The 15,326-nt window shown below is 42.2% G+C and overlaps 1 protein-coding gene across 2 annotated transcripts in view; it reads left to right on the top strand.

The window, feature by feature from the left end:
- Positions 1–15,326, top strand: part of LOC132406679 (RNA-binding Raly-like protein) — a 1,147,695-nt gene that overhangs the window by 456,653 nt on the left and 675,716 nt on the right. For both annotated transcript variants that reach the window (XM_059992524.1, XM_059992523.1), the window contains exon 3: positions 3,380–3,499. In XM_059992524.1, coding sequence (XP_059848507.1) covers positions 3,380–3,499 — 120 coding nt within the window. The remainder of the gene's footprint in view (positions 1–3,379; positions 3,500–15,326) is intronic.

Here is a 15,326-nt window from a genome sequence, read left to right as displayed (position 1 = left end):
AAAAATGATATCTGATTTGTTACTTTGGTTTGGTCACAGTCAAGTATGTCACTAGATCAGTGATATATTCAACAAAGTTCATCCAGTACTCAGGAAGAACTGACCACAATTGACAGAGTATTGACCAACTGGAAAAGTGCATAAAAGAAATAGCAAAAGCAATTTCACTCAGGCAAGTGCCAAGTGATGCACTTGAAGGATAAACCAGGCCAGGACATACACAGTGAACAGCAGGGCCCTCAGAAGTGTGGTTGAACAGGAAGACCTAGAGATTTAAATACGTAGCTCCTTGAAAGTGGGACATGCGCAGCAGGTCAGACTGGATGGGTGGAGAGATTAATTTCACATTGAACAGGACCTGGTTGGCGTTCTCCCACTTTCCCACCAATGGGTCCAGCAGATAGAGAGTTAGATAGACCTCCCTTTCTCTCTCCGTTTCTCTATCTCTCTCTCTGCCCTCCTCCCTCTCCCTCCCCCTCTCCATCTCTCTCTTACTCCCTGCATCCCACATGCACACACACACACAGACACACACACACACACACATCTATGAATATCAGAGATTATAGGTCCAGATATAAAGCATCCTTCCATATTGCAGTATTTGTTGCGTGCTGCTGATATAGAGCAGAGTTTAATTTGACACAACCACACCCACTGAATCTACAGCCCATCCATTGTATTGACATGGAGATATCAGTCTCAACAACCTATGTCATGTAAGAACATCAAAAGTGCTTAGAAAATGTCATTGGCTGCAGTGGCAAACGTTATGGAGCACTAACGTGTGTTGTTATACCCTGACAAAGGAACAGAAAGTGAGATGGGTTTTGGTGAGCCCCAAAGGGAAAATGAGCCAGACTGCAATGAAGTGGATAAATTGCCTACTGTGAATGGATTTAGTGTGTTGGAGTGGTTACAGCACCCAGCTCTGTGTGGGCTTGACAGCATTGTATTAAATTAAACTCTGTTGTGTATCAGCAGCACACAACAAATACTGCAATATGGAAGGATGCTTTATATCTGGTCCTAAATCTCCCATTTTGATTTATTGTTTGTTTTTTTCCTTGGTTATATTTCCTCAATATTATTCCTTGGTTATGAGAGAATGCAAATGTACATCTGTGTATACATGTGTGTGTGTGTGTGTGTGGTCCATGGTCCAGCTGAGCTGGAGCATGGTCGACGCTCAGCTGGAGGGCCAAAGAAGCATTATAAGGATCAGATGAAGAATGCTTTAAGGAAGTGCACGATCAGACCTGAGGACCTGAAGGATTTGCTGCCGACCATGTCACTTGGCAACAGCTGTGTAGGGACGGGGTTCGTATTCTGGAGATGGAAAGAACAACCAGCAGACAGTAGAAGAGAGCCAGGAGAAATGCAGCCATGGTTGCCATCACTACCACCACCACCACATATACATGTCCCACCTGCAATAGAACTTGTGGGTCCAGGATAGGACTGTATGGTCATCAAAGGAGTGGACAACTGAAGAAGAAGAGGGGTGTGTATGTGTGTGTTTTTGTAGGTGTGAGTGTTTGTGTGTGTGTGTGTGTGTGTGTGTGTGAGTGTTTGTGTGTGTGTGTGTGTGTGTGTGTGTGTGTGTGTGTGTGTGTGTGTGTGTGTGTGTGTGTGTGTCTGTGTGTGTGTGTGTGTGTGTGTGTAAGTGTGAGTGTCTGTCATCTCTGTCTGTCCTTGGCCATCTTCTCTATTGTGCTCAGCTGTGGTTCAGGGGCCTCATTTATGCCTCCACAACATAATGCCAAGTTGTCTTTGGTCTCCCGTCTTTCCTCCACCAGAGATCTGTCAATGATGGAATTGACCTCTCTGTCCACTGTGTCACTGGAAACTTGACACTGATTCTCACAGCTCCCTGTTTCAAGCACTCACCACTCTTGGTACAAAAAATAGCCCCACACATCTGCTTTAAACTTTCCTCCTCTCAGCACAAAGCTGTGCCCTCTAGTATTTGACACTTCTACACTGGAAGAAAATACTCTGACTCTTTATACATTTTCTGCCTCTCATATTTTTACACACCTTTGTCAGGTCTCCCCTTAGCCTTCATCACTCCGAAGGAAACAGCCCATCCCCTCAAATCCAGGCAGCAAGCTGGTATCCTTTCCAAAGCCTCCAATCCTTTGTGCAGTAGGAAATACTCCAAGTGCAGTCAAAGCAAGGTTTCGTATTGCAGCAATATCATCACAACATTATCAGATGGAAAACTATGCAGAATGTAGAGAAGTTGGTCTGGGTACTGGGTACTCCTGGCACAGAGGTACATCTCAGTGTAGTTTACAGCACACTAAATTCTCCTGAAGTTTATAATTGCTTTTCTGAGATGTCATAGACAACTTATGGAAGTTGAAAGTTCAAATTAAATTTATTATCAACATACAGTATGTTTATACTTTGAGATTAATTTTCTACAGGCATTTACTAGAAAATAAAGAAATATAATGGAAATATAAAAACTATAAATAACAAAGACTGACAAACATCCAATATGCAAAAGAGGAAAAAATTATGTCAAGCATAATAAATAAAATGTAAATGAATAAAACTGAGAATATGAGATGGTAGAGTCCTTGAAAGTGAGTCAATAATTTGTGGAATTAGTTCAGCGTTGAAGTGAGTGAAGTTATCCACACTGGTTCAGGTATTTGATGGCTGCAGGGTAATAACGGATCCTGAACTTGGTGGTGAGTCTGCCAACAGTTGGATGAACTTGGCCATCAGGTGGATCGGTCTCAAGGGATCACAAAGCTCCTGCTGATTCTTATATTGTTGTGTGATCTGTTTGATTAATTGTGTTTGAAGGAGATTATGAGAACTACCAGGGAGAACCCTTTCCTGATCTTTGAATGGCTTGGTGAAGGATTCTGATAATGTAGACTATGAAGCTCTTTCAGATTAGTAACTCTCTGACACGGCCGCACTTTCTTGACACATGACTTGCCAGCTTAGCTAATGTGCACTTTCAAAAGGAGACTAATCACCCCCCCCCCCCCACCCTGCACCACTCCCAACCTTGACAGCAAGGAGGCTGTGCACTGAACTGCTGTTGAAGGATCTGCCTTTCAGATGTGCATTCATCCTGTTCCTTTCCTTGGCTTGAGCGAATGACATTGGAAGAGTTGAAAGAGGACATCCCACATATGCTATAGTAGGACGGAGCGTGCCTGCCCTCTTGCTGTCCTTTTAGTGAGGGCATTGGAATGTTACACACTGCGATTTAAATCTCCTTCACAATGGTGGAGAATGCAACTGTTCAGTAGGGCTTCCTTCAACGACACTTACACTCAGATTATTGTGTCGTTTCACGTTCTGCTTATTTTGTTAGATTTATGTTGTTTTCTCCATCTTTGTTTCCCTGCAGACTGCTTCCCACCACGCATCCGCCTCCAGCCAGGGGGCAGAGATGCTCTGGACTGGCGGCACCTCTATCGTCTTCAGTGCCACTCCGCAATCAGCTGGCGGGACCTGCGGCTTGAGCAGGGTGAGTCCAACTTCTTCCATTATTATCTTCTTTCCTCTGTCCCTGTTCCTCGGGTCTCCTTCCTCAGGGCGGATGTTGCCCTCCTTGCTGATGTGGTCACTTGCCCCTCTTTTATTAGCCCAGTTTAGAGGAGACAAGAATCACCCAAGTTAGGTTGATAAGGAAACTGCATCAAACTCACCAACTGCTCCATGACGGACCCTTAACTCCTTTGCTGTCTATGGGGAGAGTGCAGGGGAATGGTGGTAGAAAAGAAACAGATACAATTGAATGGAGGAGAGGATTTGATGGGCCGAATGGCCTAATTCTGTTCTTATATCTTATGGGTTGCCCCTGAATCTGGGATTTCATTCAATGGAAGAGGAAATGAGGACCCCTGACTATATTTTTCTCCATAGCGATGTAACATTGAGGATAATTGTCACATGCAACCTTATCCTTTCTTAGAGTATATAACAGAGTGTGTTAGCAGGCTTTAAAATCAGTTTGGAATGCAATCACAGAACTTGATGCAGTTACTCTTAGAATCTTTTGGAAAACTTTGCCTTCTACATGATAATATAATTCAGAAAAATGATCTTGGACATTGAGCATTTACAGAATCTGGCCTCAGAGTGAGATGGATCCATTAATAACAGAGGGTGCTAACTTATATCATCTCAGCCCCTCCGGCAATCAGGCCAGTGTTATTCTTTGTGCATCTTTCCATGCTGGGACTGCAGAGATTTTGTGTGGCTGGTCAGTATGTACTTCTGCTCTCTGTACGCATTCCCATGGTACTAACTAATCAAACACATTTGCCTCAGTGTATATAATTATCAGTACATTTTTCAACAATTAAATATTCAGAAGCTAATTTTATCTTTATTTATTTTGGTAAAAAGCAGCAATTTGATTGTTTGTATCATTCCCTGTCTCACACTTCTCCCTTCCCTCTCTTCTCTCTCTACTTCCACCCTCTCTCTAATTAACCCCTCCTCTCTTCTCCCCCCACCACAAGAATATAGGAACAGAGAAGCAGAAGTGGGCCACTTGGCCCCTCAGGCCTGCCCCTCCATTCAGTGTGACCTTGGCTGATCTGTGCTGGCTTCAGCCCTTTCTCTGTGCCATAACTTTCATCTACCTCCATTACCCACGAGGCAGAGAATTCCAGGGATTCAATTCCCTCTGAGAGCGAAAATTACAATGCAACTCAGTTTTCAATGTCTGGCTTTTTCTGTGATGGCTGTGTACCCTTGTCTGTGCCTCTGTCACTAGTGTAAACATCTCAACATCTTCACTGTCAAGCCCCTTAGGATCTTATGTGTTTGAATACAGTCACGTCTCGCTGTTCAGAACTGCAAGGAAACAGGCCCAAGCTGCCCAGCCTTGCCCTCTAATCCCAGAAATGAGTCTGGTGAATTTCCTTTGAACAGCCCCCACTGTTACAATACCTTCTTAATTAATTGGGCCAGAACTGCAGGATGCCCCATTGTGCTCCCAACAACTGTAACAAATCCTCTCTATTCTTAACCTCCACCCCAATGAAGCCCAATGTGTGATTTGCCTTTTTAATCACTCATGGACCTGCTGGTGATGTTTAATGATACATATTATGTCTGAAAATGTAGATACCTCTGAACTTCACTCTCTTTGTCTCCCTGTCCACTTGGATGTTGATCTGCAGTTTGATTCCTCTTCCATACGTGCATCCCCACAGTAAACTCTATTTGCAAGCTTTTTGCCCATAGCTCATTCCACCGCCAAACCACAGTGTCCTCATCACGGCATACCTTTGCACCCATTTTCGTACATCAGCAAACTTGGAATCCTTACATTCCAAAATGCTGTCCATATGCCTAGGACTTTTGCATGTTACTTTACTTTGATGACTAGAGAGAAATAGAGAGGAAATAAATAGGAAATAGAGAGGAGTAAACAGCAGACATTTTGGGCCAAGATCCTTCATCAGGAGTCCAAAAGTTATGAGCCCTGATGAAAGATTTTGGCTTGAAATATGTCTGTTTATTCCCTTCCACAGATGCTGCCTGATCTGCTGAGTTCCTCCAGCACTTTGTTTGTGTTACTCCTGATTTCCAACAAATGAGGAATCCCTTATACCTAACCTTACATTGCATTTCCTCCTCTAGTCATTTAAGTAAAAGTACTGTGTAAAAGTCTTAGGCAAACACACACACACACACACACGCACACACACACACACACACGCACACACACACACACACACACACACACACACACACACACACACACACACACACACACACACATATATATAACTAGGGTGCTTAAGACTTTTACACAGTACTGTAGTAATTCTATGTATTGCTCTGTACTGCTGCCAAAAAAAATCAAATTTCGTGATATGTGTGTGATAATATGTGTCTCTACTGTGGACTGAGAACAGGAAGCATCAGAGAGCCATTCTGTAATGATCAATATACCAGTTGTTCAGAATTAAATGACCTTGCTTGGTGTCTCAGGGCTGGGTGAGTCCACACCCACACCATCCGCTCCCCAGTTGCTGACACTGCTTCTCTGCCACCTGTCCCACACCCCTCCCTGGCGAAACTGCACCCTTGCCACTCCCACCAGATTTACAAATAAAGTCTTGTACAAAAGCCTTAAACACCCTAGCTACATACGGTACAGGAATCCCCCACTTTATGAAAGTTCGCTTTACGCCACTTCACTTTTACAAAAGACCTGCATTAGTACCTGTTTTCGCTAACTGAAAGAAATCCGAAGATGATTTTCACTTTTACAAAAACAGTCGGAAAGCGAAAATAGCGTTCAGCGTTTGTTTTGCAGTGAGCTGTTACAGAGGCAAGCATGCACCCCGAGCAGCAAGAGCGGCGAAAAGCAAAAATAGCGTTCAGCGTTTGTTTTGTTCTCAACGTCTCAGCATCAGGCTGCCGTAGCTTTGGACTGCGTGAGATTTTCTCTACGATGACAGTATTGCAATGATTGCAAAAGTATCACTTTAATTTTGAAAGGGCATGTAGGTTTAGGGCAGGTTTTCAGGATGGTTTGAGTGCTTACAAAGAACTGTATGATAGAAAAATGTGTGAACCTTCCAGTGTGCTCACTGTCTTCCTGATTCTGGTAAGTGAAACTACATTGTACATACATTGTTTCTACTTTATATAGTAGAAATGTAGGCTGTGTATTTATCATATCATTCCTGCTTTTACTATACGTTCGTGTTATTTTAGGTTTTATGTGTTATTTGGTATGATTTGGTCAGTTATTTTTTGGGTCTGGGAGCACTCAGAAATTTTTCCCAAATAAGTTAATGGTAACTGCTTCTTCATTTTACACCATATTGGCTTACAAAAGGTTTCATAGGAATGCTCTACTTTCGCATGGTGGGGGAAACCTGTGTATGTGCCTAAGACTTTTGCGCAGTACTGTAAGTAGTTAAGAATTGAGGCCCAAGAACTGGTAGTTCACTAGTTACATCCTCTCCTGTTCTTCCTTCGTATACGCCCCTCCATTCCTTCCCTCCTCTCTTCCAGTTCTCTCCTTCTCACCCTGCCTTGCTGCTATTGCCCTTCCCTGGGTGATGTTTGTTTATCAACCGATCCATAGCACTTTGCATGTGTATACCCCAAATGGAAAGGGGGATTCCATAAGAAAGAGGCACAATCTGTGGTTTACAGAGGAGGGTAATGATAGTATTAAATTGTAGAGGTGGACAAAGAAAGTGCTGAAAGTCAGTGGTAGGTAGCTCCTCCCCTACTGCCAACAGATCAAGAATGAGAGAGAACATACCGCAACAATCCATGAAATGTGATGCTTGCTGCAAATAGAGACGGGTTGAATATGGAGCACAATGTGGCCTGGACAAAACACTGAAGCTTACAGGGATGCTCTGGGCCTCTACTTTGTGTTACATGTGTTATGTTTGTTCTTACTAAATACAAAGAGCATGGGTAAAATTAACGCATTTTATTCAGAGTAATGGCTCCATCTTGACATGAGTGCATGTGACCAGATGACCAATGTCACTGCTGGTTCCAGGTGAACTGCCCACATTGCACACTGGGAACTGAAGTTCTTTATTATGTACACACATAATAACACATCTTCTCCCTTTAAAGAAAAACAAACATAATACTATGTCCTCATAAACCTGCAAGAAATAATAATGCTTTCCAACATTACAGATAAAGTATTTTCAACATATGTACATTAACCAATTATTATGAGAAAATGCAATCCCTTATTCACTCAATAACTCTCAATCAATCTCTGAGGTGGTTTGAAGCTTCTCTTTGGTCTGCTGCTTGTTTCCATCAACATATTGCTTTCACTTGCTATGTTAACATTAGTATGTTTCTGAGAACTCCAAAAGTTTATTTTTCACATCTGCTGCCCTCTTTGGTGTACTGACAGGTGACATGTCACAGGTATGGGTTGGAACTTGTGGTCATAGATCTACAAGGCTCCTTCTCAGAGGTGTTCCTTGCTCTGACTGGATCTGGTAAAATTGTAAAGGAATTTCCTCTTTCACATAACTTTGCATGGACTATGTGCTGGAGTTGTGATCTCAAATACACACTTGATCTCCAGGCTTCAGGACTGGTAGGCTCGTTGTGATACTGTTTCAGATTGTCTTTCCCTTTCTCTTTAGTCAATTTGACCTTGTGTGTTCCTATAGGTGTCAACAGGTTTTGTGTACTGGTAGGTTAGTGACCCAACAGCTTTGACTCATCAGCATTTGGGCTGATGAAATGCCATTCTGCAGTGGCATATCGCTGTAGGTCAACAGACTTAAGTGGAAATCCTCTCTTCCATCCTGCTCTTCTTTCATGAGGCCCTTCACTACCTTGACCAAATTCTCTGTTAGGCCAATAGATTTTGGGTGATGTGGGCTTGAAGTTATATGTCAAAACCCCCCAATCATTGGCAAAGGACTTGAATTCACAGCTTGAAAGTTGTGGAACATTGTCTGATACCACTTCACATGAAACTCCATGCCTCGCAAACACTGGAAAGTGATGACTGCTTTGCTGGATGTTGATTGCAGTGTTGCAACCTCTGGATAATTGGAAAATATGACTCTTCCTATTGCATTCAAACAAATCCACTCCATCTTTGAAGTAGGTCTTGTGGTGTGGTGTAACCAGTTCTGCTTGCTGCTTTGGTATGTAAGGCGTATCCCACATGAAGCAGTGGACTGGCTGATGTCTTTCTTCATTCTTGACCAGTACGTCACTTCACAAGCTCTTTGTTTACATTTTCCTCACCAAGATTCCCTTCATGTATCTTCTGGAGCATTTCCTAGCACAGTGACACTGGAATCGGAATCCGAATCAGGTTTGTTATCACCAACATGTGATGTGAAATTTATTAACTTAGCAGCAACAGTTCAATGCAATATATTATCTAGCAGAGACAGAAAAATAATAATAATAATGAATGAAATAAATATAATAATAAACAAACAAGTAAATCAATTAAGTATATTGAATAGATTTTAAAAATGTGCATAAACAGAAATACTGTATATTAAAAAAGTGAGATAGTGTCCAAAGCTTCAATGTCCATCAGATGGCAGAGGGGAAGAAGCTGTTTCTGAATCACTGAGTGTGTGCCTTCAGGCTCCTATATCTTCTAGCTGATGGTAACAGTGAGAAAAAGGCGCACCCTGGGTGCTGGGGTTCCTTAGTAATGGACGCTGCCTTTCTGAGACACCATTCCCAAAAGATGTCCTGGGTACTTTGTAGGCTAGTACCCAAGATGGAGTTGACTGGAGGTACAACCTTCTGCAGCTTCTTTCGGTCCTGTGCAGTAGCCCCTTAATACCAGACAGTGATGCAGCCTGTCAGAATGCTCTCCATGGTACAACTATAGAAGTTTTTGAGTGTATTTATTGTCATTCCAAATCTCTTCAAACTCCTAATATAAAGTATAGCCGCTGTCTTGCCTTCTTTATGACTACATTTATATGTTGGGACCAGGTTAGATCCTCAGAGATCTTGACACCCAGGAACTTGAAGCCGCTCACTCTTGTCCATCTAATCCCTCTATGAGGATTGGCATGTGTTCCTTCGTCTTACCCTTCCTGAAGTCCACAATCAGCTCTTTCGTCTTACTGACGTTGAGTGCCAGGTTGTTGCTGCGACACCACTCCACTAGTTGGCATATCTCACTCCTGTATGCCCTCTCGTCACCACCTGAGATTCTACCAACAATGGTTGTATCATCAGCAAATTTATAGATGGTATTTGAGCTATGCCTAGCCACACAGTCATGTGTATATACAGAGTAGAGCAGTGGGCTAAGCACCCTGAGGTGCGCCAGTGCTGGATCATCAGCGAAGAGAAGATGTTATCACCAATCTGCACAGAATGTGGTCTTCCAGTTAGGAAGTCGAGGATCCAATTGCAGAGGGAGGTACAGAGGCCCAGGTTCTGTAATTTATCAATCAGGATTGTGGGAATGTTGGTATTAAATGCTGAGCTATAGTCGGTGAACAGCATTCTGATGTAGGTATTTGTGTTGTCCAGGTGGTCTAAAGCCATGTGGAGAGCCATTGAAGTTACGTCTGCCATTGATCTGTTGTGGTGATAGGCAAATTGCAATGGGTCCAGGTCCTTGCTGAGGCAGGAGTTCAGTCTAGTCACAACCAATCTCTCAAATCTGATCACAGATCACAAATCTGTTCCCTTTGAAGACCATATCTTCCACTACTGACAGTTCAGCTCTGCATGTGCTGTCGTCCTAGATATATATTGGTCTGTTATTCTTAGTATTTGGCCAATCTTTCTGCATTGTCTCTATGAGTACATTCATTGTTTCATCTTTCCCTGCTGCCATCATAATCTTCTCTGTTTTATCAGGAGATACTGTAAATACATGACACCATTGACCTGTATATCAGCCTTTGGAAACACTCTTTTTGTTCGTGAGACCAAATACACTCATTTCACTGCTTAAGGGAAGGAGCACTCTAAGTGGTGCTAACACAGTAGACAGTTGAAGGATAAACTTAGTCAGGTAAGTCACTATCCCCTGGAAACAGTTCATCTCCTCTTTGTTCTGGGGACTCTCCATGTTCTCAATGGCTGATGTCTGTCTTGGGTCAGGCTTCACTCCCTCTTCAGAAATGACATCTCCTATGAAAGTCAGTGTCTTAACACCAAACTCACATTTCTCTATATTTAACTTCAAATTAACATTCCGTGTCATGTCTAGCACCTGCCTCATGTTCTTCCTTGGTGGGCTCCCCAACAATGATCTCATCCATCATGGTCTTGACACCAGGTATGCCCTCAAAAGATCACGTGGTAGACTTCTAGAGCGGACAGGATCCCCTACAGTAACCGAGGAAGACAATATCTTCTCTCTGGTGAAAAGTCAATAGTCTCAAACTTGCCTCATCAAGCTTCACCTGTCAAAACACAGACAAGTCTGCTAAATTATTTGGCAGCTATTCATTATAATCTTCTCTGTGATCTCCTTCAGTGTTGGCAATTTAAAATGCTCTCTCTTTACTCAGATCTCCTGGGTCTAGGCATAATCGTATGCTTCATTTTTCTGTTGAGTAATCACCAGTGAGCTCACCCAGTCTGTTGGCTGGTGTTGAGCTATGGCTGTTGTTCTGACGTTTGGAACTGTATTCGGTCCATCCTCCTGTTTATTTTTCCTATTCAACTTTGGAGAGGATCATGGAGATATTTTTGATTTCCAGTCTTTAACTGGAAGCTGATGAGACTGATTTTGAACCAAACTGCATGAAGTGGAAGCAAGACTGCCAACTTCTTCATCTCGATCACTCTGTTCAGCTCTGGCATCTGACTGTCATTCTGGGGTATGGGTGTCTATGGAAGATGGAGAACTTGTGCTTCTCTTGCATAGCCACTCAGCAGCTCTCATGGATGATGTCACAAGTTTCTCAAGTTACATCAGGTAAGCATCTGAGCCCCTCAAAGATATCTGTGTACTCTTCCATGCATAGTATGGTCATCTTTGGTCTGTGAAACCACTATGAAAACTCTTTCCACCAGGTTGACCCTTTCACATGCAGTCAGACCTAATTTTGGCTGTACTGACTTTGCAACAATCAGTAGCTGCCTTTTGAAGCTTGAACCCCCTTTTACAGGAATTTTCTCTCCAGTACAACCTACTTTTAACTTAACTTGGTAAATTTTGCTCTTTACTTTGAGACTCTTGTAATCATCCATGGATAATAGATTCACCGAGGCTTTGGTGTCCAGCTTGAATGGAATTGCTGTCTCATTCACAGTCACTGGAACAATCCATTCTGTTTTTCCAGCACCAGCAGTCTGTAGAGAATCTATAAAGACTTCCTCCATTTCTTAAGCATCCGTGTCCACCTTTCTCTTGGTACCCCAGCTTTGCAAAATGGTTCTTCTTCCCACAATTATTGCAGGACTCTCCATAAGCAACACATGCCTTTAGAATGTACCTATCTCCACATTTGCTGTTACGCCTTGTACTCTACTCCTCTAATTTCACAGCATACACTGTCATTTCTGCCCTGTGCAGCACCTTGGCTTGTGCTTGTGTGGTCTCCGCTGCCCTACACATATCCACATTCTCTTCCAGCATTAAATCTTTTTCACAGAGCAATCTTTCTCTGAGCCCATTATTTGAAGTTTGTTAAACTATTTTGTCTCTAACTATGAATCTATCGAATCCCCATGCTCACAGAACTTACTCAGAGTGTGTAGCTCTGCTAAGTATTGGTCAAAGCTAACACCTTGTTTCTGATCACAGGAAAAGAACATATCTTTCAAACGTGATGTTTTACTTGGGATAAAGTACTCATCAAATGTTGTCATCAGACTGTCCAATGTCAAGGATGTCTCATCAATTTGAAGGCTGTCCAAATCATCCTTGCTAATTACATACAGAAAGATAGACACTTTCAATTTTTCGTCCACACCTTCAACTCTGCTTGCATCTAAATATATATTGAATCGCTGTTGGAAGCATTTTTAGTTATTTGTTAAATTGCTGGTAATCTGCATAGGTACAGGAGGACGTAGCTTATTTTATTAGCTTAGCTATTTTGGGCATTCACCTGAATCTCTCTTGGTTAATTCGAGAACAACATGGTCTGTCACCTCATGCACCAGCTTCTCTGTTACTAGCATCTTCTTTCCTAGTTGCTTGCGTTATTCATTTATTCCCCCATTTAGATTTCATGCTAACTTCTGACACCATGTTATGTTTTTTCTTAAGAAAGACAAACAGCGTGGATAAAAATGCTTGCACATATTTTATTCAAAGGACACTCCACTCGACCTGAGCATGTGTGACCAGCTCACCAACATCATTTCCAGTTCCGGGTGAACCGCCTGCATTGCACATTGGGAACTGAAGTTCTTTATTATGTACACACATAGTATGGACATCCATGCAGAAAAATTCACCAGTGACTTGGATAAAAATTTTCACCAGCTTGGCAGAATCAGTGTCTCAAGTACTTGAACACAGGAGATTTGCAGATACTGTAAATCCAAAGGAATAAACACCAAGTATTGGAGGAACTCGACAGGTCAGGCAGCATCTATGGAGAGGAATGAATAGTCAATGTTTCGGGCTGATATTCTTCATCAGGACCAGAAAGGAAGGGGGAAGAAGCCAGAATAAGAAAGGTGGGGGGGGGGCAAGTGATAGGTGAAACCAAATGAGGGGAGTGATGGTAAATTGAGAAGCTAGGAGGTGATAGGTAGAAAAGGTAAAGGGTTGAAGAAAAAGCGCAGAGGAGGTTAACATATGTTGCGGAGAATAAAACAACCCATGATGATATTCCTCCTTGCTTCAAAACAGCATGCACCAAGTCAATAGGTTAACCATAACGACTTTGCAATTGCATCATTGCCCCTTTAAGGCCAAGATTTTTACTGTGGCAAGCTTGAATAGGTGTATGTATATTTTAATTTAGCTTTACACAAAGCCAGGATCTGTCAGCAGCATAATTCACAGTATGTGTTGTGGTCCTGTAGATTAGAAGCTTAGATAGTATTGCTATAACAACCACACAGCTGTCTTTATTCCAAGCTGAGAATTAAGATGCTGTTTAATAGGTTTTAGCGGAACTGCTAGCCCGTTGCTTCTGCTTCTATTTCAGAAAAAGTGATGACTCCACTGGAGATCTTTCATAGTCAAATATCACGTTCTGAGTGAGGCTTCCCTGTAGCAACAACAGCTCCTCACCGAGCTTCACAGGGCAAACTGAAGAAGCTTTAACAAAGCAAATGATGGTTAGTCCTAGTGTCCATTGGTTTGTGTGTGTGTATGTGAGAGAGAGAGACAGACAGAGTGTATGTGTGTGTGAAAGAGAGAAAGTGTGTGTGTGTGAGAGTGCTTGTGTGAGAGAGTGTATGTGAGAGAGTGTGTGTGAGAGAGAGAAAGTGTGTGTGTGTGTGTGTGTGTGTGAGAGAGAGAGTGTGTGTGAGAGAGAGAAAGTGTGTGTGTGTATGAGAGAGTGCTTGTTTGAGAGAGTGTATGTGAGAGAGAGAGTGTGTGTGTGAGAGAGAGAGTGAGTGTGTGTGTGTGAGAGAGAGTGCTTGTGTGAGAGAGTGTATGTGAGAGAGAGAGTGTGTGTGAGAGTGAGTGTGTGAGAGAGAGAGAGAGGGGGAGAGAGAGATTGAGTGTGTGTGTGTGTGTGTGTTGAAACTTTGAACCCAAAATGAGATTTTAATCTCTAACTAATGTAAGTATCTGCAGGTACAGGTCTAGCTGTTTGTAGCAAAGTAGGGGAATCAGCCCAGATCACATGTAAAACTCTCCCAACTACTGAGCACTCCTACATGAAATGCTGCCACAGGAAAGCAGCATCCATCATCAGGGACCCCCACCACCCAGGTCATCCTCTCTTCTTGCTGCTGCCATCAGGAAGAAAGTTCTGGAGCCTCAGGACTCACACCACCAGGTTCAGGAATAGTTATTACCTTCAAACATCAGGCTCTTGAACCAAAGGGGATAATTTCATTCAACTTTACTTGCCACATCATTGAAATGTTCCCACAACCAGTGGACTCACTTTCAAGGACTCTTCATCTCATGTTCTCGAATTTTATTACTTATTTATTGCAATTGTTTCTTTTTTCTCAATTCCACAGATTGTTGTCTTCTGCACTCTGGTTGAACACCCTAGTTGGGTGGTCTTTCATTGATTAGTTATTTCATATAGTCATTATTCTATAGGTTTGCTGAGAATGTCCACAGGAAAATTAATCTCGGGGTTGTATACATGTACTTTGATAATAAAATTCACTTTGAACTTTGAGTGGTGGATTCTCCCTCCCTATCCAGGAGAAGATACTTCCAGCTAACAAAATACTGTAAACACAGTTTATTTTATTTTAATGATACATATTTAAATCTAGGTAAATAGTTCTTAAGACACATTTAGTACTTAAAAGGATTTCTGATTTATACATGATTTCAGAATTTCAAAAGATTTATAAACTACAAAGGATTTCCAAATGTGGGCACAATCTTAATACTAAAAGAACATACCATCAAGCTGCAGATGAACAAGCTGTCTGTCACAGAAACCGAAGGTTGAGAAATGCATTCTTGTTCTTCCTTCTGACTTTCTAGGAGCTATTTTGTTCCTTGTAGACAAATTGGTTCCAGGAAAGTACGTTGGCTCTTCCCACATCCTCCACAATGTTTACATGATGTAAATTTGTGTGTGGGTGACAGAAAGAAGACTAAGACAAGAACTCCTAATAATCCCCAATGCTTTGTAACATTTCTATACTGTATTGTTACTCGTTCACATTAGCTGTATGTGATGTTTTTCAGATACCTTTGCTGGGAAAGTATAATTTGCACAGAT

The sequence above is a fragment of the Hypanus sabinus genome, chromosome 17 (genome assembly GCF_030144855.1).
Source record: "Hypanus sabinus isolate sHypSab1 chromosome 17, sHypSab1.hap1, whole genome shotgun sequence".
NCBI classification, from domain to species: domain Eukaryota; kingdom Metazoa; phylum Chordata; class Chondrichthyes; order Myliobatiformes; family Dasyatidae; genus Hypanus; species Hypanus sabinus.
Note: the sequence above shows the minus strand (reverse complement) of the source record. Positions and strands in the feature narration are given on the sequence as shown.